Source organism: Aethalodelphis obliquidens, unplaced genomic scaffold (assembly GCF_003676395.1).
Source record: "Aethalodelphis obliquidens isolate GAN/ISIS:26980383/991018 unplaced genomic scaffold, ASM367639v1 scaffold3, whole genome shotgun sequence".
Lineage (NCBI taxonomy): Eukaryota > Metazoa > Chordata > Mammalia > Artiodactyla > Delphinidae > Aethalodelphis > Aethalodelphis obliquidens.
This window is the reverse complement of record NW_020837947.1, coordinates 50187501-50209782: the sequence shown is the minus strand read 5'-3', so window position 1 is coordinate 50209782 and position 22282 is coordinate 50187501. Positions and strand designations below refer to the sequence as shown.

At 36.9% G+C, this 22282-nt stretch overlaps 1 protein-coding gene across 5 annotated transcripts in view; it reads left to right on the top strand.

Annotated features, from left to right (window-relative positions):
* Positions 1 to 22282, top strand: part of AFG1L (AFG1 like ATPase) — a 194383-nt gene that overhangs the window by 46435 nt on the left and 125666 nt on the right. For all 5 annotated transcript variants that reach the window (XM_027089070.1, XM_027089073.1, XM_027089081.1 and 2 more), the window contains exons 3-5: positions 3888 to 3939; positions 12469 to 12570; positions 13491 to 13621. In XM_027089070.1, coding sequence (XP_026944871.1) covers positions 3888 to 3939; positions 12469 to 12570; positions 13491 to 13621 — 285 coding nt within the window. The remainder of the gene's footprint in view (positions 1 to 3887; positions 3940 to 12468; positions 12571 to 13490; positions 13622 to 22282) is intronic.

Sequence of the window (22282 nt, the reverse complement as noted above, 5' to 3'; positions counted from 1 at the left end):
GTTGTAGAGTTGATGTGGCTTACCCAGAGTCACATAGCTAATAAGTAGCCGAACCAGAATTTGTACCCAGATCTTTTGAGTTCAACTCTAATACTCTTTCCTTATATCTTTTATGCTTAGTGGAGGTAGGTGATAGCTTTCCACTGTCTTCCAACATCATCCTTAAGCTTACCATCTGCACAATCTGTACAGTATCACTGGATCCTTATCAAAAAAACACATTAGAGAAGGTGTCATCATCCTACTTCACAAATTCCCTAAGATATAAGTAACATGACAAATCTTACAACTGGTCACTAGAGAAACTTATTCATGTTCAGATCTTCAAGTCTTTGTCTAGTCAGTGTTAAGTAGGTGTATTTTAGAGGTTGGGTGTGTATCAGAGTGCTGTCAGGAAACTGTTCACAGCACTTTAAAGACTGAATCAAGAGATGACTTAGAGAGTCATGGGCAGGGCAGGCCTAAGGCAGCAAACAAAGGATGGAGGAGTGAAGGAGGAGCCTGCAGAGAGCTGTAGCTGTGGCATGAGGACCTAATGATTATGGAGGGATGCAGCTCTGCTAGAGACACAGCACTGAAGCAGGGAAGCAACGGGAGAGAATGACCCGGATTTCTCTCCACCCCCTCCCTCCTATCTCCTGCAAGTAGTGCCTCCCAGGGACTGAACCCAGCTAGCAGCCAGCCAGCAAGGTTGCCCCCAGGGTAGAGAGCAGGATGAAGGAGGCTTGTGGAGGATGGGAGCACATGTAGAACCCCAGCACCCAGGAACTATGCCAGGGTGGAGTGCTCTGAGACATAGGAACACATTACAGGAAATTAAAACATTGGGAAAGGAAATTTAATGGACCTGAAAAATAGGGTAAATTGTGAGAAAATGTAAATTAGGATCATGTAAATTATGTGGGTGCCTGTGTCGTTATTTTGAAGAAAACTGTGTGAACCTAACTCTCCCTGAATTGACCACTATGAATAAAGAATTAAAAAACTTCTTTAGAATCCATTTTACAGCCTTCTAAATAGTCTTACTGTTCTCCATTCAATCCTCTGATTTTCCCCTTAAAATATAGAGTTTTAAATCCTTTGAAATAATTTCAATAATTTTTGGAAGACTGAAATTTTATGAGGAGAAAACTAACCTGCCTCTCCAAGTGAAAATACTTGGTGTGTATATAACATAGTTTAGATAGATGATGTCTAACATTTATTGTTAGAGGATTATCCATTGTGTTTATCAATTTATTTGGAGTAAAATCTGCTTCTTAAACAGTATTTATGCCATACGAGATATTTGTGATCTCAGATGTTTGAGAATCTTTTCCTTTGATACTCTATAACCATATCTCTTTATCATCTTCTAAATATTGCCATAAAATGTAATATAATATAAATTATATATGTAATAGATAATGTACTGTAATATTTGCCAAAGTGCTCTTTCAAAAATACGTTGAGTTTGGGTAAAACAGAAGATAGGCCCAAGTGATTTTTTTTTTTTTTTTTTTTTAGCAGCATTGAGCTCTTCCCATGTCATCTTTTTCCCCCACCTTTGTTAAATTTTTGGCTTGAACTTCATTGGTTCAGCATATGTTGATTATATCATGACTAGATCCCGGACTGTTTCTACAAAATGTGATGTGAAGAATTGCTATAACATTTCCAGTTACCTTATGCAAAAAGTTGCTTTCAAAAGATTTCTAATACATAGAATATACTTAGAGATTATTAGGTTGTATATAAGTTTTCTAATTTGAAGCTGTTCTAAAATTATTGAGGAGCATGATGCTTTTTTTCTGGCAAATTGAAAATAGAATAACCAATGTACAAGAATGGTTCACATAAGATATTACACCAAGACAAATTAAGAGGTTTTGGCAGGAGTGGCATCTGTTTTCAGTTGAGATTTAAGAATAGATCGAGAGTTAATGTGCAGAGGAACACAGGGAAGGCATATCCACCTGGCAGAATCAAAGCAAAGAAGATGCTTTTGCCTAAACCATGGTGAAGGTTCTTTTGGAAGGGGCGTGCTAGAGTCAGAGGCTGGATTTATAGAGAAAGCTGAGGGACAGGAAAGTGAGAGAGGTTTCTGAGGCATGCTGGAGGGAATCCACAGATTAAAAAACAAAAGCATTAGGTAGTGGATCCTGAAGTCTAGCTTTTGAAAATGTTCTCTGTCAAAATATTGACTGCTCTGGTTGGTGCTAAGGGGCATAACCTTCGCTTCTTTCTGCCTTTACCCTTTCTGAACTCTCTCAGCTCTGGCTCACCTTGGTTTTTGCACAGGTGTCTAGGAACTGTCATACAGTTTGAAGGTTACTCTTCTAAGTGGAGCAAAATTCAGGAAGGTAATTTGGGTTGATAATAATATCAGGCAAAGAGAAGTTCCATTTTGTTTCTTCCTTTGAGGCCTCCATCCTCCTGTTTTGGTCTGGACTTGATTGCTTTCTTGTCCTGCTTGTGCCACTGTGGTTCTAGAGAGCAGCCCTCCATCTTACCAGGGCATTCTCCCCAGGATCCTCTGTGTTTCATGGAGCCTAGGTGTTCCTATTTCTGTTGCGGAGGGTTTTTTGAGACCCTGTATGTATGGAATGTCAGTTTCCCATTTTCACACTTGATGGATAGATTGGATGGATTAGGTTGGAAATCACTGCCCCTCAAACTTTATTCAAGTTTTTATCGGTTGTTTGTGACCTGTCTCCAGCCACCCGCTCCCCACCACCTTTCCCCCTGAACGCCCACCCCACTGCCACCTTGGACGTTTGTAGGATTTCCTTTATATCCCTGGTGTCTGAAATTTCAGGATTATGACTTGGTATGCGTCTTATTTCCCTCATTGTGTTGGACACTTATATAATCTGTCCTCCCAATCTTGAAATTTCGTCCTTCAGATTTGAGAAAAATCTTAGGTAATTTCTTCCTCTCTTTTTTCTCTATTTTCTCTTTCTGGAATTCCTTTTGGTCAGATATTGGACCTCCTGAATTAATCCTGTAATTTTCTTATATTTTCCATCTTTCATTGTTTATTTGTTGTATTTCTTTAACATTTCCTCAAGCTTATCTTCTAATCCCTTTTCTGGAATTTTGTTTCTGCTACCATATGTTAAATTTCAAAGTACTCTCTTTTGTTCTTAATATTCCTTTTAAAAATTGCATTTTGTTCCTGCTTTATAGTTTTAATAACTTCTTTTATTTTCCTCAGCATATTAATTATATTGGTTACAGTTTTATTTTGAAGTTTCCTTTTGATGTCTGTGTAGTCTCTGTTTCCTTGGAGTTTTTTGCCCCCTGTATATTTGCTGTGGTCTCCAACTTTCATAACGGGAGTTTTTCTGTTTTTTTTTCAAATTTCTGTTGATTCTTGGCTGTCAATTCGTTTGAGAGTCTTTTCAGATACTAATGAACTGATTGAAGGCTCCATCTTAAGAGGTTTGTTGACTAGTATGCTTTACTGTAAGGTGATCTGATAGGGACCCAGTTCTTTCTTTGGGAGAAACCCACACTAGGTGCCTTTGGGCCTTTATTTCTGGAAACCATTCACTTTCTTCAGAAAAAGTCTTCTGATCTCTTGTTTGCTGGGAATGAGCTAGGCTGTCATTGTTTGGGGAGCCCATTTGGGAAAGAGGGGGAAGATTACATGGTTAGTAAATTGTGAAGTGGATGTAAACTTAAGTTGTGTGACTTCAGAGCCTTGCTCTGAGCTCTTATGATTCTTGTCTCCTATATTAAAACCTAAGTGGGGCTTCATAGCCTTTTGTATCAAGTTTTTTGTACTTATTGTGTACAGTAGCCCATTTCAGTCCTGTATATGTAGCACGGTTAGGAACACTATGTATATGATGATATTCGATTATTTCCACGTTGGAGATTTATAATTTGTTCTTAATTTGCAGCTTTTTTCAAGGAGCAAACCTCCAAGGGGCCTGTATGTTTATGGAGATGTTGGTAAGTGTGTTAAAATAAGTTTTAAGTGGTCCAAACAAAAAGTTTCCCAGCTTTCACTCAGGGATAACTTCCATTTCTATCCCTCAGTACACTACCAGCAGGAACAGGATGAGGTGAGGTAAAATAGGAGAGAGGAGAGGAGTGCAGTTATCTTAGTTTTTACTTTTATTTCTCATAGGGTGACTGCAGTTGAAGACAGGATTAGTTAGCATGTTAGGGTGCAAACATTATTTAATGTATAAAGTCAGTTGATCTCAGGGAAGGAAGTCATTTCCAGATAGGTTATTAGATAAACCAGAATCTCATTGCTCAGTGCTATTTGACTCAGGTTAATAACTTAAAAAAAATAAGCTGTTTGTTTTTACTTTTTTTAAAAAATAAATTTATTTACTTACTTATTTTGGCTGTGTTGGGTCTTCGTTGCTGTGCGCAGACTATCTCTAGTTGCGGCGAGCAGGGGCTACTCTTCGTTGCGGTGCACAGGCTTCTCATTGCAGTGGCTTCTCTTGTTGAGGAGCACGGGCTCTAGGCGCATGGGCTTCAGTAGTTGTGGTGCTCGGGCTCAGTAGATGTGTCTCGCGGGCTCTAGAGTGCAGGCCCAGTAGTTGTGGCGCACGGGCTTAGTTGCTCCGAGGCACGTGGGATCTTCCTGGACCAGGACTCGAACCCGTGTCCCCTGCATTGGCAGGCGGTTTATTAACCACTGCACCACCAGGGAAGTCCCTGAGTAGACGTTCTTAACATATGAGTGGTAACATTTCCTTGGTCATGCACTGGCACAAAGAGTCACATTTTCTTGGAAACCTTATGAGCTGTCACTTACTTTCTGGATTTTCCTAATCAGTTAATGTCTTTCTTCTTCCCTGACTTCATTCTTGCTGAAGTTGTCTGTTTCTGGTTTCTATTTCCTTCAATCAAATCTTTTTCTCCAGTTTTAAACCTCTCCCTGGTTACCCACCTTCACTGATGTCATGAAGGTGGCTCCTCCTTCCTGTGACCTTATGGCTTGTCCTTCAGTTCTTTACATACTCAAAATGCACATTTAATGTAACGAGATCAACAAATTTGCATTGTGAGGAAGTGGTGGCAGAGGTTCGTTATCTTAATAAGAATTTTAGGGTAAGAAAAATAATAGAAGTTGAATAGTTATACTGCCTTAAAGATCAAAATGTTCTTTTCTGGGTCCTCCCTCTTCTTCTGATTTGTTTACTAATGCCTCTAAATGCCTGTTTTACATTTATAGATTTAGCAAATCTAATAAAAAGGGAATTAGTATTTAAAAAGTGCATGATAGAGATTCTTCAAACTTGCAGATTTTAAAAATGTGAAAGAAGCTCAAACTATTCTTTTTCTTAGTTCATTGGCTAATTGGTATTTTTGAGACCAATGTATGCTTCTTATTTAGAATCTAATTTATACCAGGTACTTGAGCAGTTTTGTGTGTCTGCACCTTTGGGCACCGCTAGCAGATCTCATTCTGTTGTCATCTCTTATTTTTTGCCTCTTTGGAGAACGTTTACTTCCTATACCTTCACTTTCATGTTCTGTCATTGCTAAAATCTGCATCTTTGTTTCTGTTGTTACCTTAACCACTTAACCATAAATGGAGATGGTTAGTAAGGCACAACTGTTTCCACTTCTACAAAAGGACTTAAAAAAAATAAAAACAACAACTATGAAAGTTGTTGGATTTTTAGTTTGGAAAATACAGCCATATTCTAACGAAAAGGAGGTACAATAAATGTAATTTATCTGAATGTTTGAAGGGATTAGAAAAGATGTGTAACATGGGATATTCACATAGGCTGGGTGTGTGGCAATCTTTGGCTAGGAACATCTTCATAATGTAGAGGGGGGAAGAGAAAGGAATTCTGAAATAGGAAGTGAGATGAACATTTTGGTGGCCATACTCAGTTTAGTTTAGAATACTTACAAAATAGGTAATAAAAGATAGGTCAAATTCTCATTTTGGGGGGGCTCGCTGGCTGGGAGAATAGCCTCGGAATGCCTTTACAAGCTCTTATTCTTTATTATTTTTCTGTTTTAGACTTGGGAAACAGATATTAAATTTTAAAGAGACTTGGTGGAAAAGAGATGTCTGTTTCATAGCATCCCTTTCCCTCTCCTTATTCCTGCCCTTGGCTTGGACTCTGTCATGCCCACTTCACTCTACTCTGTCTTCATAGGTATGTTGAGATGATTGACTCAGATGGACCCTCAATACGGGAACCCCAGGAGCATTGATATCATCATGGTTCAATCTTGAAATGTTTTCATTAATAAAATGCTTATCATATCTCATGCAGAAGTCAAAAGCTTCAGTAGTAATATTTTGTGGCTTCATTCTTACCCTACAGCTGGCTTTCTTACAACAAGGTTTCAGCTCTAAACTAGCAGAATGAGTGGTTATGGCAGGGTTAGTGATTTCTTCCGTACATTAGAAGAGAATAAGTACATTTTTGTTTGTCAGTCCCTTTTTTGCTGTCTCCTGGTTTAACCTTACCTGTTCCACATTGATAATTTCACCAGTGGAAAGCTAGACTGTTTTTAAGGTTAGGGGTTGGAAAGCAAAATTCTTCTTGGGTGGGAGGCAGTGGTGGAGGATACCACTTCCAGCTCCTTCTGCAGGAGGTCAGCTGTGAAAAGGGCACCACTAGAGGGGGCTCTCGAGTAGTCATTTTTTGGCTTCCCAACTATAGGCTTAAAAGTTAGAATTTAAAAGATTTTTACGTTTTATAAATGACTCCCCTAGTAAGAATCTTATCCTGAGAAAATTACAAGGTTTTATTTAGGATTCTGTAGAGACCAAAGAAAAATTATGAAGCAGGTGAAATTTAGTGCTGGTTTCTTCCCTTTTTTCCAACATCTGTCCTCATTCTTCCAGTCACTTGACAAATGCTTGTTGAGCACTTGCCTTGTGCCAGGCAGTCTGTTGTTTCTGGAAACATAATGGTGAATAAGAGCAGACACAGCCTTTGCTCACCCAAAGCTTACAAACTGTGGCAATGGCTTTGAAACATTTTTAAACATGACTCACAGTAAGTAATATATTTTACATCCTGAGATAGTATATGCTTGGGTGTGTGCACACCACACACATATATATACATACATACTTATAAACATCTTTGTCCTGTAAGATTTCCTACAACTTGGATTTTGCTGATGCATTTCTGTGGTGTGATGTGAGTCCTCCAACTTTGTCTATTTCAAGATTATTTTGGCAATTCTGTGGCCTTTGCATTTCCATGTTCATTTTAGAATAAGCTTGTTCATTTCTTTAAAAAAAATCTGGGGATTTTGATTGGGATTATGTTGAAGCTATAGAGCAATGTCTACAGAGAATTGGTAACTTAAGATATTGAGTATTCCAATCTATGAGCATGGTATATTTCTTCATTTTAAAATATCTTATTTATTTATTTATTTATTTATTTTTGGCTGCGTTGGGTCTCCGTTGCTGCACACGGGCTTTCTCTAGTTGCGGCGAGTGGGGGCAACTCTTCGCTGCAGTACGTGGGCTTCTCACTGCGGTGGCTTCTCTTGTTGCGGAGCACGGGCTCTAGGCATGTGGGCTTCAGTAGTTGTGGCTCACGGGCTCTAGAGCACAGGCTCAACAGTTGTGTCACACGGGCTTAGTTGCTCCGCGGCATGTGGGATCTTCCCGGACCAGGGCTCGAACCCGTGTCCCCTGCGTTAGCAGGCAGATTCTTAACCACTGCGCCACCAGGGAAGTCCCTAAAGTATCTTCTTTAATTTCTCTCAGTGGTGTTTTGTAGTTTGTAGTGCAGAGGTTTGCCATATTTTTTGATAAATTTATTCCCGTGTATTTTACTGCAAATGGTATTGTATGTTAACATTTAAATTTCCAGTTGATCACTGCTAGTGTATAGAATCAATTGATTTTTTGGATGACCTTTCTAAATTCAATTATTAACTCTTATAACTCCTGGTTATTTGGTAGCTTCTTCAGGATTTTTTGTGAACGTAATCATATCTGTGAATAAAGACAATTTAACTTTTTCCTTTACAATTTCTATGCCTTCTAGTTCTTTTTCTTGCCTCATTGCATAGCTAGGATGCAGTACAATGTTGAACAGAAGTCATGAGAGTGGATGTCCTTGCCTTGTGTCAGATTTTAGGGGAGAAGTGTTCAGTCTTCCCTAGTTAAATATGATGTTAACTGTAGGGTGTGTGTGTGTGTTTAATGTATTAGTTTTTTTTATTGTGGCAACATATATATAATATAAAATTTATCATTTTAACTGTACAGTCCAGTGGCATTAAGTACATTGATATTGTTATGCAAACGTCACCACTATTCATCTCCAGAACATTTTTATCTTCCCAAACTGAAACTCTGTACCTATTAAACAATAACACCCATTCTATAACCCCCTCCTTCCCAGTCCCTGGCAACCACTGTTCTACTTTTGTCTCTATGAATTTGATAACTCTAGGGACCTCATGTAAGTGGGATCATATAATATTTATCCTTTTGTTTCTGGCTTATTTCACCTAGCATGGTATCTTCAAGATACTATGTCAGAATTTCATTCTTTTTTTTTCTTTTTTTTTTCATTCTTTTTTAAGGCTGAATAATATTCCATTATATTGTATATACCAATTTTGTTTATCCCTTCATCTGTCAATGGATGTTTGGGTTGTTTCCATCTTCTGACTTCCGTGAATAATGCTGCTATAAACATTGATGAACAAATATTTGTTTGAATCCCAGCTTTCAATTCTTTTGTGTATATCCAGAAGTGGAATTGCTGGGTCATATGGTCATTCTGTGTTTAACTTTTTGAGGAACTGCCATACTGTTTTCCATAGCAGCTGCACAATTTTACATTCCCACCATTAATACACAAGGGTCCCCACTTTCCACACCCTTATCAATACATTATTTTTCTGTTTGTTGTTTTCATAATAGTTATCCTAATGGATGTGAAGTGGTATCTCATTGTAGTTTTGTTTTGCATTTTTCAAATAATTGGTGATATTGAGCATCTTTTCAGTGTAGGTTTTTTGGTATTTGTCCTTTATGAGGTTGAGGAAGTCTGCTTCGTTTCCTAGTTTGCTGAGAGTTTTTATCATGTATGTGTGTTGAATTTTGTCAAAATTTTTTTCAAACGTTGTGAGATTATATAATTTTTATATGTTGAATTTTATTTTGACAGGGAGTTAAATAAGTTACTTGCATGCCACTTTGATTCCTTTGAAGTATTTTTTTAATTGAAAATTTCATTGAGATAATTACAGATTCACATACAGTTATAAGAAGTAATTCAGAGAGATCTGTATACACTCATTTCCCCTCTAAGGCAACATTTTGCAAAACTATAGTAAAAATATCACAACCAGGTATTGACATTGATACAATTCACCAATCCTGTTCAGATTTCTCCAGTTTTACTTGTATAGTCATCCCTTGGTATCCACAGGGATTGATTCTAGGGGTCCCCAAGGATATCAAAATTTGGTGATATTCAGGTCCCTTATATAAAATGGCCTAGTACAAGGAATACAGTCAGCACTCTGTATCTACGAGTTTCACATCAGCTGTGCCGTACTCATTTATGTGTGTATTTAGTTCTATACACTTTATCACCTCTGTAGGTTCATATATCCATCACCACAGTCAAGATACTGAACAACTGTATCACCACAAGAATCCCTTGTATTGCCCATAATTTTATAACCATACATATCCACCCTCCATTTCTGCATCCTGGCAGTCACTAATCTGTTCTCCATTTCTAAAATTCTGTCATTTCGAAAATGTTATATAAATGAAAAAGTATGTAACTTTTTAAGATTGGCTTTTTTTTTTTCCACTCAGTGTAATTCATTGGAGAGTCATTCAAGTTGTTGTATGTATCAACATCTCTGGAAATTGTTTATCACTCAGTTTCCTAGGGGTTCATAACACAGCTTCCCTTGCCTCACATCATGAAGTATCACCCTACGCATGAGCAGCTATTATTCAGCCAAAGACTCAAGAGTGTCCACCTGTTGGTTTCTGGAGCTCTTTCATTATATAGCTTCCTCCTCTCTGGCACTCTGCCTTGCAAATTTCACCTGCATTTTGGACTCCCATAATCCTGATCTCTCTTAACTCACTCAGACCTGGGTGTTTAACTTGGATTCACCTTCTCTGTGCAGCAATCTGGAAGGTGCCTCCAAGCTAAAAGTTGGAGTGACATAGGGCTCATCTTCTTAATCCAGTTGTCTGTTGATGGGCACTTGGGTTGCTTCCACGTCTTGGCTATTGTAAATAGTGCTGCTGTGAACATTGGGATGCATGTATCTTTTCAAGTTGGTGTTTTCATTGTTTCCAGATATATACCCAAGAGTGGAATTGCTGGGTCATATGGTCATTCTATGTTTAATTTTTTGAGGAACTGCCATACTGTTTTCAATAGCGGCTGCACCAATTTACATTCCCACCAACAGTGTTTGAGGAAAAAATATAAAGATACATAATGTTAAACTGCCAAGTTCCATGAGGACAGGGATTTTTGTTAGTTTTGTTCACTGCCATTTCCTAATAAGCACCTAGAATAGGGCCTCACACATGGTAGGCATTCAATGAAAATATGTTGATTAAATAAATAAAAATATTTTATTTATGGTGATTTTGATATTCAGAAGTTTGAATTTTACATATTCTAGTTTATCAGTTTTTTCCTTTATGATTTCTTCTTTTTGCTTTTATTTTCAGAAACTTTTTATATGATGGTTTTGTTACATTTTAAGCACATTTTTGCAAGAAGAGCACAATGATTATGTTCAAATATATATTGTTCACATTTTTTGTTAGATAATTCATGACTTCTTTTCTGGATCTATAAGTATACTATGCTTCATGCAGCAGAATTTGAAACTTTATTAATTCACTTCTTTGTGTAAATGTAATGATATAAAATTTGCTGCCACTCACTATATCAAGAGACTTGTACCGAATATATTTGCAAAAAATTACTTTTCAGGCTAAGCGGTCTTCTCATTAAAAATATGTCTGGTGAATTGTATTTTCTTTTTTAAAAAATTTTATTTATTTATTTATTTGGCTTGCTGGGTCTGCATTTCAGCCTGCATGCGGGATCTAGTTCCCTGACCAGGGATCAAACCCAGGCCCCTAGCATTGGGAGCGCAGAGTCTTAGCCACCAGGGAAGTCCTGTGAATTGTATTTTCATATACAAAAACCTTTCTGACAATTCAAATGGCATGGCCCAAAGTCATCTTATGGAATGGAGGAAAGCTCAACAGATTTAAGACTCAAATCTTGCTTCCTGAGCTGCCTTTGAAGTTAGTATAATAATTGCAGCTCCTGCAAGGAGAGCCTGGACGCTTTGGTAAGGTGGTGGTGGAGGAAGCAGTGAGCATGAGAGACAAGACCAGCATCCCCTGGCCTGCCTGCTGGGGAATGCTGGGTGTGAACCAAACTTGACTACTGTCAGTGTCCCCAAAGCTCTGGGCTTTCTGTAAGGGAATAGGCTTCCTGTGCATGCCTTGTGAAATGCTTAGGCTGTTGACTCTTCAATTACTAATGTGATCGTAGTGATTAACAGTTTGAGTGCTGAAAATTAGATAATTTAATTATAAGGGTTAACTGTATCTGAATTTCTTCAAGTAAGCCTCATTTTGAAAGCCAATATTCTCAGCTTTTTAAAAAAGTGTTATAGGACTTCCCTGGTGGCATAGTGGTTAAGAATCCCCCTGCCAGTGCAGGTGACACAGGCTTGAGCCCTGGTGGGGGAAGATCCCACAAGCCATGGAGCAACTAAGCCCATGCGCCACAACTACTGAGCCTGCACTCTAGAGTCTGCGTGCCACAACTACTGAAGCCCACGCACCTAGAGCCGTGCTCCACGACAAGAGAAGCCACCGCAATGAGAAGCCCATGCACTGCAAGGAAGAGTAGCCCTTGCTCACCACAACTGGAGAAAGCCTGCGCTCAGCAACGAAGACCCAATGCAGCCAAAAATAAATAAACAAATAAATAAATTTTTTTTTAAAAAAGTGTTATAATTGGCAATTCTCCAGCTGTAACATCTATTATTTATTTTCAGTGTTTATGTTAGGTGCTAATCTGTATTTTCTTATTTTTCACTGGTAAATTTTCCTATAGTGCCTAAGACAGTTCCTCATCCTTTGTAATGGCCCAATAAATAATTAATTAATTAAAGTTATTTTATTTATACTGTGCCTTTTGGAAGAGAAACTGAAGAATGAATAATCTGTAAATCTTGCCAGTTTAAAAGCATAGTTCTCTGGAGGAAATACTCCCTGGAGTGCTAACTAAATGTTGTATTTCTTAAAAACAGGATTTTAACAGAAAAGAATAATATCAACATTTTATTTTTAGGTAGTTTAGCATAAGACATAAACACTGCTTTTAAAAAAGTTAACATAGTCTTAAGCTTTCCAGTAGCAGAGTGTGGTTTCATTATCCCAAAGCTAATGAACAATCATTAGAGCAATCAGTACATACTGTTTGATAGTTTTTTTTTTTTTTTAAGGTACAGGGAAAACAATGGTGATGGACATGTTTTATGCTTATGTGGAAATGAAGAGGAAAAAACGGGTTCATTTTCATGGTTTCATGCTAGATGTTCACAAAAGTAAGTTAATGATCTGAAAGAAGTGATTTAAATGGACAAACATTACAAGATAATTTTCCTCATCTTAAAGTTCTTAATCTTTTAAAAAATTAGATTTTTGCTAAAAGTAAGATTTTATTTGGTTTCATTTGTTTTGTGCTATATTGAAGCAATTAGTAATGTGTCCAGAGTTGGTCCTAGAGACAAATTCATTACTTCCAAATCAGAGAACAGAGGTTACTCTATGAAGGTCAGGCATTTTCTCTTTCTACTAAGGATCAATAAGAAATCTTTAAGCCTCACCTGTTTCACAAAGTTATTCTTGATTAGGCCTTTTCCTCTGTGTCACCTAGCATGTAGGCATTCAGTTTGTTCTTGTATGTATGCTTTATTTCTTTGTCAAGGGTATGTTATTTCATCTTTGCATTATTTGTTTACTAGCTATACTGTAACCTTCTCAGGGCAGGAATATTGTACTTTTCTTAGAATACTTTCAGCATTTAGTAACATAGAGTGAAGGAAGTGGGACTGGCCGGAAACAAGGGAACATCCTGATTAGATATGCTAGACATAGAGGGCAGGATCACCTCCTTTGCCTGCATCTCTGAAATCCTCAGGGCTAAGATCTGTGTGTTGATCCATCAGTCACAATCTGATCATCTATTCTATCACTTTGTCATCTCTGAAGTGATTGAAGAGTGGAGATGGAATGACCACAAAGTGTTCTTACAACCATAGGAATATAGTAATATGTGAACAACTTATTTGAGGTGGAGAAACTGCAACCAACCTCAATAATCATATTTGTTTGTATGTGAAATTTAAACCTCATTTTTATGTTCACACTCTGTTTCATTTAGAGATTTTAAAAATATGTTTTAGTTATCTAAAATGTACTGTTAATACAATATTTGATTTGTGTTTAACTTCATCCATTTAAGGAATACACCGCCTTAAACAGAGTTTGCCAAAAAGGAAACCAGGATTCATGGCTAAATCATACGATCCAATAGCTCCTATAGCTGAAGAAATCAGTGAAGAAGCAAGTCTTTTATGTTTCGATGAATTTCAGGTAAGGTAGAGATGCTTCATAGATGTAGAATGGTATACTGAAGGAAGTATGAGTATTTAAATCCTGTTCTGATTTTATCAGTTTTATAAATTGATTTAATACATTATCTCTTATGACTTTAATTTTATTATCTAGTCCAGGGGTCGGCAAACCACAGCTTGCACAGGGCAAATCTGGCCCATCTGCTTTTGTATGGCCAGTGAGAAGAGGAAGATTTTTATATTTGTAAAAGGTCATTAAAAAAAGAAAGAGAAAATGTAACAGACACTGTATATGGCTTGCAAAGCCTAAAATATTTACTATTCTGCCTTTTATAGGAAGTTTGCCTACCCCTATATTCTAGTCAATGGATTCACATTTCCCCTACACCACGATGGAGATAATATAATTATTACAAAATAATGTCTTTAAAGATGTTTGACTGTTTTTTAAAAGTGTTATTAAAAAGAAACAGGTGATTCACACATCTCATTTAAGCTTCACCACTTATCTGTGATGAAGGAAGAGAATTGCCCTAGTTCAAATTTCTTTTTCCCCCCTAGTTGAAATTTTAAAATTTGTTCTAGTTTTAGGATTCAAAATTGTGCATTTAAATTGGTAGTACATTATTTCCTGATCTTTATTTCTTATGAGAACAACGCATCAAAGCAAACACCATGTCTTATGCTTATTCTGTATCCTACGTCATGTCCAGTGTTATAATAGTAGTAATTAATAATATAACAGTAACAATAATAATAATAGAAGATACTCTAGGTTAAGAATTACTTTCTCTTTATTTGACTGCTCTTTTTAGTAGTTATAAAATGTAATAGTTGGTTTTTCTAAGTTGCTTACCATAAGAGCAATTGATTATTGGAATGAAAATAGAAAAATCCACAAGGACTGAATATAAGCTTAAAAACAGGGCATCACGCCCAAAGCTTTTGAAAAAATATTTCTGGGGCTGAGTGCAGAAACTCCTGTCTCATTGCCTAGAATAAAGGCCCAGAGAACTTTCAGGAGTAGCAGACTAACATTTGTTATATGCCTACCCTGAGGCAGGCCCTGAGTGATTCATACATCTCATCTAAGCCTCACAGTGTATTTGTAATGAAGTGAGGAAATTGCCCTAGTTGAATTTTAAAGTTTCTTCCAGTTTTAAGATTCTCTGAAATTATGCATTTAAATTGGTAGTGAGTTATCTCCTGTTCTTCTGTGCTTAGAAACCTGGGTTAGTGGGAAGATGATGTGGCCAGGATGCCTTTAACCCAAATGACGCATGTAGGTCTCCTCTAGCAACTCGATACTCATAGCTAACAGTGGTCTCGATTTATGATAGAGGAGAAAGGAGAATTTTTACCAGGAATGGTGTTATACTGAACCATCTGGGGAGGAGGAATTTTTATTTCTTTCTCCCTTCAATCATATTCAGACAGCCTGGCATTCACACTTTGTATTGTAGAACTACAAAGGTCTTCAAAAGAAAGGCTTATGGAAAAGAGATGTTCCTCTGCTACTCTGAAGGTACACTAAGTACACTGGTGTACTGCAGAAAGAGAAGGGCCTCATTTAGTTCTAAAAATAGCACCAAGTTAGCAGTTATGTGGACTTCAACAACAAAAGTCAGTGTTGAATCAGTGAAGGCCATTTCTCTTGGTTTCTCATTATGAGTCTTTTAACCAAAATATCTCTAAACAAAATTGAATCGACACAGGTAAATTTTGTTTTCCATTGAGAAACAGAAGTTTTATTGAAACAGGGAAACAAGTGATGTGAACAAAGCACTATTTCTATATGTTACTTGTATTGTGTCAACTTTTTAAAGCAAAATAAACTTATACACGACTCAGTACCTTCTCCTTTTGCCACAGTTATCAGGTATTTGTCACAGTTAAATTTTTTTCATATGGTTTTTATTCTTCAATTTGTTAATATGGTGTATCACATTGATTGATTTGCATATATTGAAGAATCATTGCATCCCTGGGATAAATCCCACTTGAACATGGTGTATGATCCTTTTAATGTGTTGTTGGATTCTGTTTGCTAGTGTTTTGTTGAGGATTTTTGCATCTGTATTCATCAGTGATATTGTCTGTAATTTTCTTTTTTTGTAGTACCTTTGTCTGGTTTTGGTATCAGGGTGATGGTGACCTCACAGAATGAGTTTGGGAGTGTTCCTTTCCTCTGCAGTTTTTTGGAAGAATTTGAGAAGGATAGATGTTAGCTCTTCTCTAAATGTTTCATAGGATTCACCTGTGAAGCCATCTGGTCCTGGACTTTGTTTGTTGGAAGATTTTTAATCACAGTTTCAATTTCATTACTTGTGATTGGTCTGTTCATATTTTCTGTTTCTTCCTGGTTCAGTCTTGGAAGGTTATACCTTTCTAAGCATTTGTCCATTTCTTCCAGGTTGTCCTTTTTTTTTTTTTTTTTTTTTTGCAGTACGTGGGCCTCTCACTGTTGTGGCCTCTCTTGTTGTGGGGCACAGGCTCCGGACGTGCAGGCTCAGTGGCCATGGCTCACGGGCCCAGCCGCTTCGCGGCATGTAGGATCTTCCTGGACCAGGGCACGAACCTGTGTCCCCTGCATCGGCAGGCGGACTCTCAACCACTGTGCCACCAGGGAAGCCCCAGTTTGTCCATTTTATTGGCATAGAATTGCTTGTAGTGGTCTCTTATGATGCTTTGTATTTCTGTTGTGTCCATTGTAACTTCTCCTTTTTCATTTCTAATTTTATTGATTTGAGTCCTCTCCCTGTTTTTCTTGATGAGTCTGGCTAATGGTTTATCAATTTTGTTTATCTTCTCAAGGAACCAGCTTTTAGTTTTATTGATCTTTGCTATTGTTTTCTTTGTTTCTATTTCATTTATTTCTGCTCTGAACTTTATGCTTTCTTTCCTTCTACTAACTTTGGGTTTTGTTTTTTCTTCTTTCTTTAGTTCCTTTAGGTGTAAGGGTAAATTGTTTATTTGAGATTTTTCTTGTTTCTTGAGGTAAGCTTGTATTGCTATAAACTTCCCTCTTAGAACTGCTTTTGCTGCATCCCATAGGTTTTGGATCATCGTGTTTTCGTTATCATTTGTCTCTAGGTATTTTTTGATTTCTTCAGTGATGTCTTGGTTATTTAGTAACGTATTGTTTAGCCTCTATGTGTTTGTGTTTTTTACATTTTTTTCCCCTGTAATTGATATCTAGTCTCATAGCGTTGTGGTCAGAAAAGATGCTTGATATGATTTCAGTTTTCTTAAATTTACTGAGGCTTGATTTGTGACCCAAGATGCGATCTATCCTGGAGAATGTTCCATGCGCACTTGAGAAGAAAGTGTAATCTGCTGTTTTTGGATGGAATGTCCTATAAATATCGATTAAATCTATCTGGTCTATTGTGTCATTTAAAGCTTGTGTTTCCTTATTAATTTTCTGTTTGGATGATCTGTCCATTGGTGTAAGTGAGGTGTTAAAGTCCCCCACTATTATTGTGTTACTGTCGATTTCCTCTTTTATAGCTGTTAGCAGTTGCCTTATGTATTGAGGTGCTCCTATGTTGGGTACATATATAGTTATAATTGTTATATCTTCTTCTTGGATTGCTCCCTTGATCATTATGTAGTGTCCTTTCTTGTCTCTTGTAACATTGTTTATTTTAAAGTCTATTTTATCTGATACGAGTACTGCTACTTCAGCTTTTTTTTTTGATTTCCATTTGCATGGAATATCTTTTTCTATCCCCTCACTTTCAGTCTGTATGTGTCCCTAGGTCTGAAGTTGGTCTCTTGTAGACAGCATATATAGGGCTCTTGTTTTTGTATCCATTCAGCAAGCCTATCTTTTGGTTGGAGCATTTAATCCATTCACATTTAAGGTAATTATCAATATGTATGTTCCTATTACCATTTTCTTAATTATTATGGGTTTGTTTTTGTAGGTCCTTTTCTTCTGTTATGTTTCCTACTTAGAGATGTTCCTTTAGCATTTGTTGTAGAGCTGGTTTGATGGTGCTGAATTCTCTTAGCTTTTGCTTGTCTGTAAAACTTTTGATTTCTCCGTCGAATCTGAATGAGATCCTTGCCAGATAGAGTAATCTTGGTTGTAGGTTCTTCCCTTTCATCACTTTAAATATGTCATGCCACTCCCTTCTGGCTTGTAGAGTTTCTACTGAGAAATCAGTTGTTAACCTTATGGGAGTTCCCTTGTATGTTATTTGTCGTTTTTCCCTTGTTGCTTTCAATAATTTTTCCTTGCCTTTAATTTTTGCCAATTTGATTACTATGTGTCTCGGCATGTTTCTCCTTGGGTTTATCCTGGCTGGGACTCTCTGCGCTTCCTGAACTTGGGTGGCTATTTCCTTTCCCGTGTTAGGGAAGTTTTCGACTATAATCTCTTCACATATTTTCTTGGATCCTTTCTCTCTCTCTTGTCCTTCTGGGACTCCTGTAATGCGAATGTTGTTGTGTTTAATGTTGTCCCAGAGGTCTGTTAGGCTGTCTTCATTTCTTTTCATTCTTTTTTCTTTATTCTGTTCCGCAGCAGTGAATTCCACCATTCTGTCTTCCAGGTCACTTATCCGTTCTTCTGCCTCAGTTATTCTGCTATTGATTCCTTCTAGTGTATTTTTCATTTCAGTTATTGTATTGTTCATCTCTGTTTGCTTGTTCTTTATTTCTTCTAGGTGTTTGTTCTTTAATTCTTCTAGGTCTTTGTTCAACATTTCTTGCATCTTCTCGATCTTTGCCTCCATTCTTTTTCCAAGGTCCTGGATCATCTTCACTATCATTTTTCTGGAAGGTTGCCTATCTCCACTTTATTTAGTTGTTTTTCTGGGGTTTTATCTTGTTCCTTCATCCATCACAGTTAAATTTTTGATTAAGGTATTGAAATTAAAAATTTAAAAGTATATTAATACCCAACCTTTGTAAAGTAATTCAGGGTTTACAAAGTGTTTTTACATCCTTACTTCATTTAATTCTATTAAATAGTTATTATTATTTCCATCATGTATATGAGGAATATAAAGGCATCAGAATTTCTTAGGTATCAGGTAAAACTCATTACCCTTAACTTAAAAAATGTGAATTTTAAAACATTCTGAGAAATGATTGGCATGTTTCTGTGACATGAGGACCATTGGCAAGACTGTTTAAGATTAGGAAAAGATAAAAGTATGGTTGTGCAAAGCAGATCCTGAGAAGATTTATGGCAAGCAGGTCCAAATTACCCATTAGGCACAATAGGTATGGTGCTGAGGGTCCATGATAGTTTAAGGGGCCCATGAAAATATTTTAATTTAAATTCTTTTAAAATTTGAAGAAGAAATGAATATGTCAATAATGAATCCAGCCTGTATCTGTCTGCATCTGTACTATATTTGTCTTATACCAACACAGTTAGAAAATATAATTTATGTATATATGTATATTTATATATATATATTTTTAAGTAAATTTATTTTTTAATTGAGGAAGGGGCTTCTGAAGGTTAAAGGGCCTATGAAAGTCATAATGCCACCCTGATAGTGAGGTCCTAACGGAAACCTGTCTGGTTGCTCTGGGCATTCTCCATTGAGTTCAGATTTTAGAAGATTGATACATGGTTGGGAAGAAGGAAACAAAAGCAACTATCTATCAGGATGAACCAAATCTTGTAAAAGAAATGTAAGGCAACAAAAAGGATTTTTCAAATTATATATTAAGGATGTGTAAGGGAGATCAAGAGGGAGACAGACCCCTTGCTCATAAAATGTTTCTTGCTAACGAAGAGAAGAAAGTGGATGTGATGGCTCTGTTTGTCATCTCCTGCCTTATCCAGAGTTGGTTTGATATTCATTCATTCACTTAGTCATTCATCCCAGTTGTCTTAAAGACCTTATTCCATACTACAGAACTCTATCTGTCCCACAGTCAAATGGATCATGTCTGGACATCTGATCTATGAGTAGCCAGTCCACAAGCTTGTCAACAACCTTGGACTTGTGTGGTGTGGCCTGGGGGTTGAGCCAATCATATACTTTTTCTCATGTATTTGAACTAAAAGATGCAGAGGGAAGTGCCCACTTAGTAATGAGACAGGAACAAAGAGACATAGGAAGGAGCTGAATCACATTAGGGGGAGGAATACCAGGGTGCTCCCTAGGCAGCTGCAGAGCTACCTGTAATTTCATGCCAATCTCCAGTTCCTGTTCCCAGGAGGTGCTTTCAGTGCTGTTCCATCCTGAGGTCTCAAGTATAAACCCCTTATGTTTAGCTGAATCTCCTGTGCCTGTTTCTTGCAAAGAGTCTTGATGAGAAAGGAACTATTCAATTCATGTTTTGCTCTTATATTCTATGTCAAGAAGGATTTCCCTATGATCTAGAAAAGAATAAATAGGAGTACTGTGAGGAAATCTCACCTTCCTTAATATAAAATCTGTTACCTCTAATGGAAGGAGGTTTACCTGATGAACCAAAGCCCAAGAAAAGCAAAGAGATGAGGTATCTACTAGGATGCTTTTGCCTGCAGGTAACAGAAAACCCAACTTAAAAGGGCTTAAACTTGAAGGTGGGATATATTATGCTATATAAGATGGTGTCATTACCCTTGCTCAAACCCCCCTGCTTCCTCTCTAACATTATCTCCTATACTTTCAGATTCACTCAATGCTCCCTACTTTTTCCAATCCTATTTTCTTCATAGATTAGGGAACTGTAGTTAATAGTGGGTGTTATACCAAATGCTTCTTTCTCAGCAGGGTGCTGAAGAAAATATGCACAGAGACAACAGAACAAGAATGAAAAACAAATTGATTGCTTTTATTTGCTCACAAATTTCAGTGTAGCGTTCTAGTATGTTAGTGTTGACCCTCTTCCCTTGAGCAAAGTTGGCCTAAATGTCCTAGAATGAAAAATGTTAATAATCTTGCTGTTTTGTTTCCCCTGAAGTACGAAACTTGAACCTTGGAGCTTACCACTGCATGCAAGAAAAGACCAATATTTGCATATACCCCTTGTGGAGAAGAGCCAGGGAAAGCGAGAATCTAAGGGCAAGAATGTGTCGCCTAAGGGCAGAGAGATCACTGAGCAGAGCCTAGATTTCCTAGTTTCAGTATCCTGGACTATCTTTCACTGGTCTTAGAGAAGCTCCTCTAGCACATCAAAACTGGATTATTGCAAGTCCAGATCTCTACTTGTCCCCCTTTTCTAAAAATCAAAAGGGTAAAATGATAACCCAGAATGTTGCTGTACCAGCGCTCTGATCCCCAACATCTGTACAATTTAGAACAAACAAGCCAAGCCTTTGCAGTTTCTGCATGGAATAACCTCCCCCATACGTCCATCAGGATAACTCTTACTTCTTCAGATCTTTGCTCAATTACTTCCTTAACAAGGCCTAAACCCTGTTTAAAATTGCAATTTGCCATTGACCCCCCACTCTTCTAATTCCCCTTACCCTCCTTTTTTTTCATAACATATATTGCCTTCTGACATATATTTACTTATTTATTGTGTTTATTGCTTATTATCATTATTTCTCTACAGGAATGTAAACTTGAAGGCAGGAATCTTTGTTTTGCTAATTGACATATCTGAAATGTCTAGAACAGTGCTTGAGAATGAATTAATGAACAATAATAATGAGTGAACAGATGAATGAATAAAAGTAGTTTCAACTACTAGTTCAACAGTAGTTCAACTACTGTTGAAGTAGTCCCCCAACTAAGTCCCACTTCCCTTATATATAACAACCTGCATTTTTTCCTGTCAACATTCTAAATTATCTTCACATTTTTGTCTAATTTAATAGGTGAAAAATGGGATCTCATTGTTTTAATGTATATTTCTTTAATATTATGGTTGATTTTTTTAATATCTATTTGCTTACTGTTAATATCCATCTTTTATGAACTGTTTGATTCAATGCCCATTTATTTATTAGAAAGCTTTTATTTTATCTATTAGTATATTCTGTAATAATATTACCTACTGTTTACTGAGTGCTTTCTGTGTTGCTAACTACTGTACTATGCTATGTATCATTCCATCTACAGCTAAAATTCTGTATAGCTATACGTAAATAATAAGGACTTAACCTAGCATATGTAACATATATAGGTAACAGTCATAATCAACATTTCTTGAGGATTTACCATACGTATTGTAACGATTTTGCAGAGTAGTTGTTATTACTGCCTTTATTGGATTGATGAGGGAATTAAGGGTCAGAGAGGTTAAGTGACTTTTCCAAGATCATACAGCTGGTAACTACATTTGAATCCATCATCAGTGCTCTTATTCACTAGTAGTAAAAGCTATGTTATGTGTTCTCTTTGCTATATGTCTTCTATTATGTGTTTAAATATACAGACCTAGAACTGGGTGGGCTTTTAGTAGATGTTTTAATGATGGAACCTAAAAATTATCCTTAAGCCTATTAAGCCTAGTACGATACATTGCTGATTTACTAGCAAAGAATTTTTTAGGCACTTTAATCTTAACAACAGTATGTCTGCAATCACCACTTCACTTTTCAAATTGAATCCTATTAGTGGTCTTGATTTTTAACTAGTTACTATTGGCCATTAGGTGATGTTAATTAGTATAATATTTATTTTACTAGGGGGATGAATAGGAATTGTTGCTGCTTAAAAATAAGAATATAGTCTTTTCTCTTGAATTTAGGGCATTTTTAAGATTATGTTTTCGT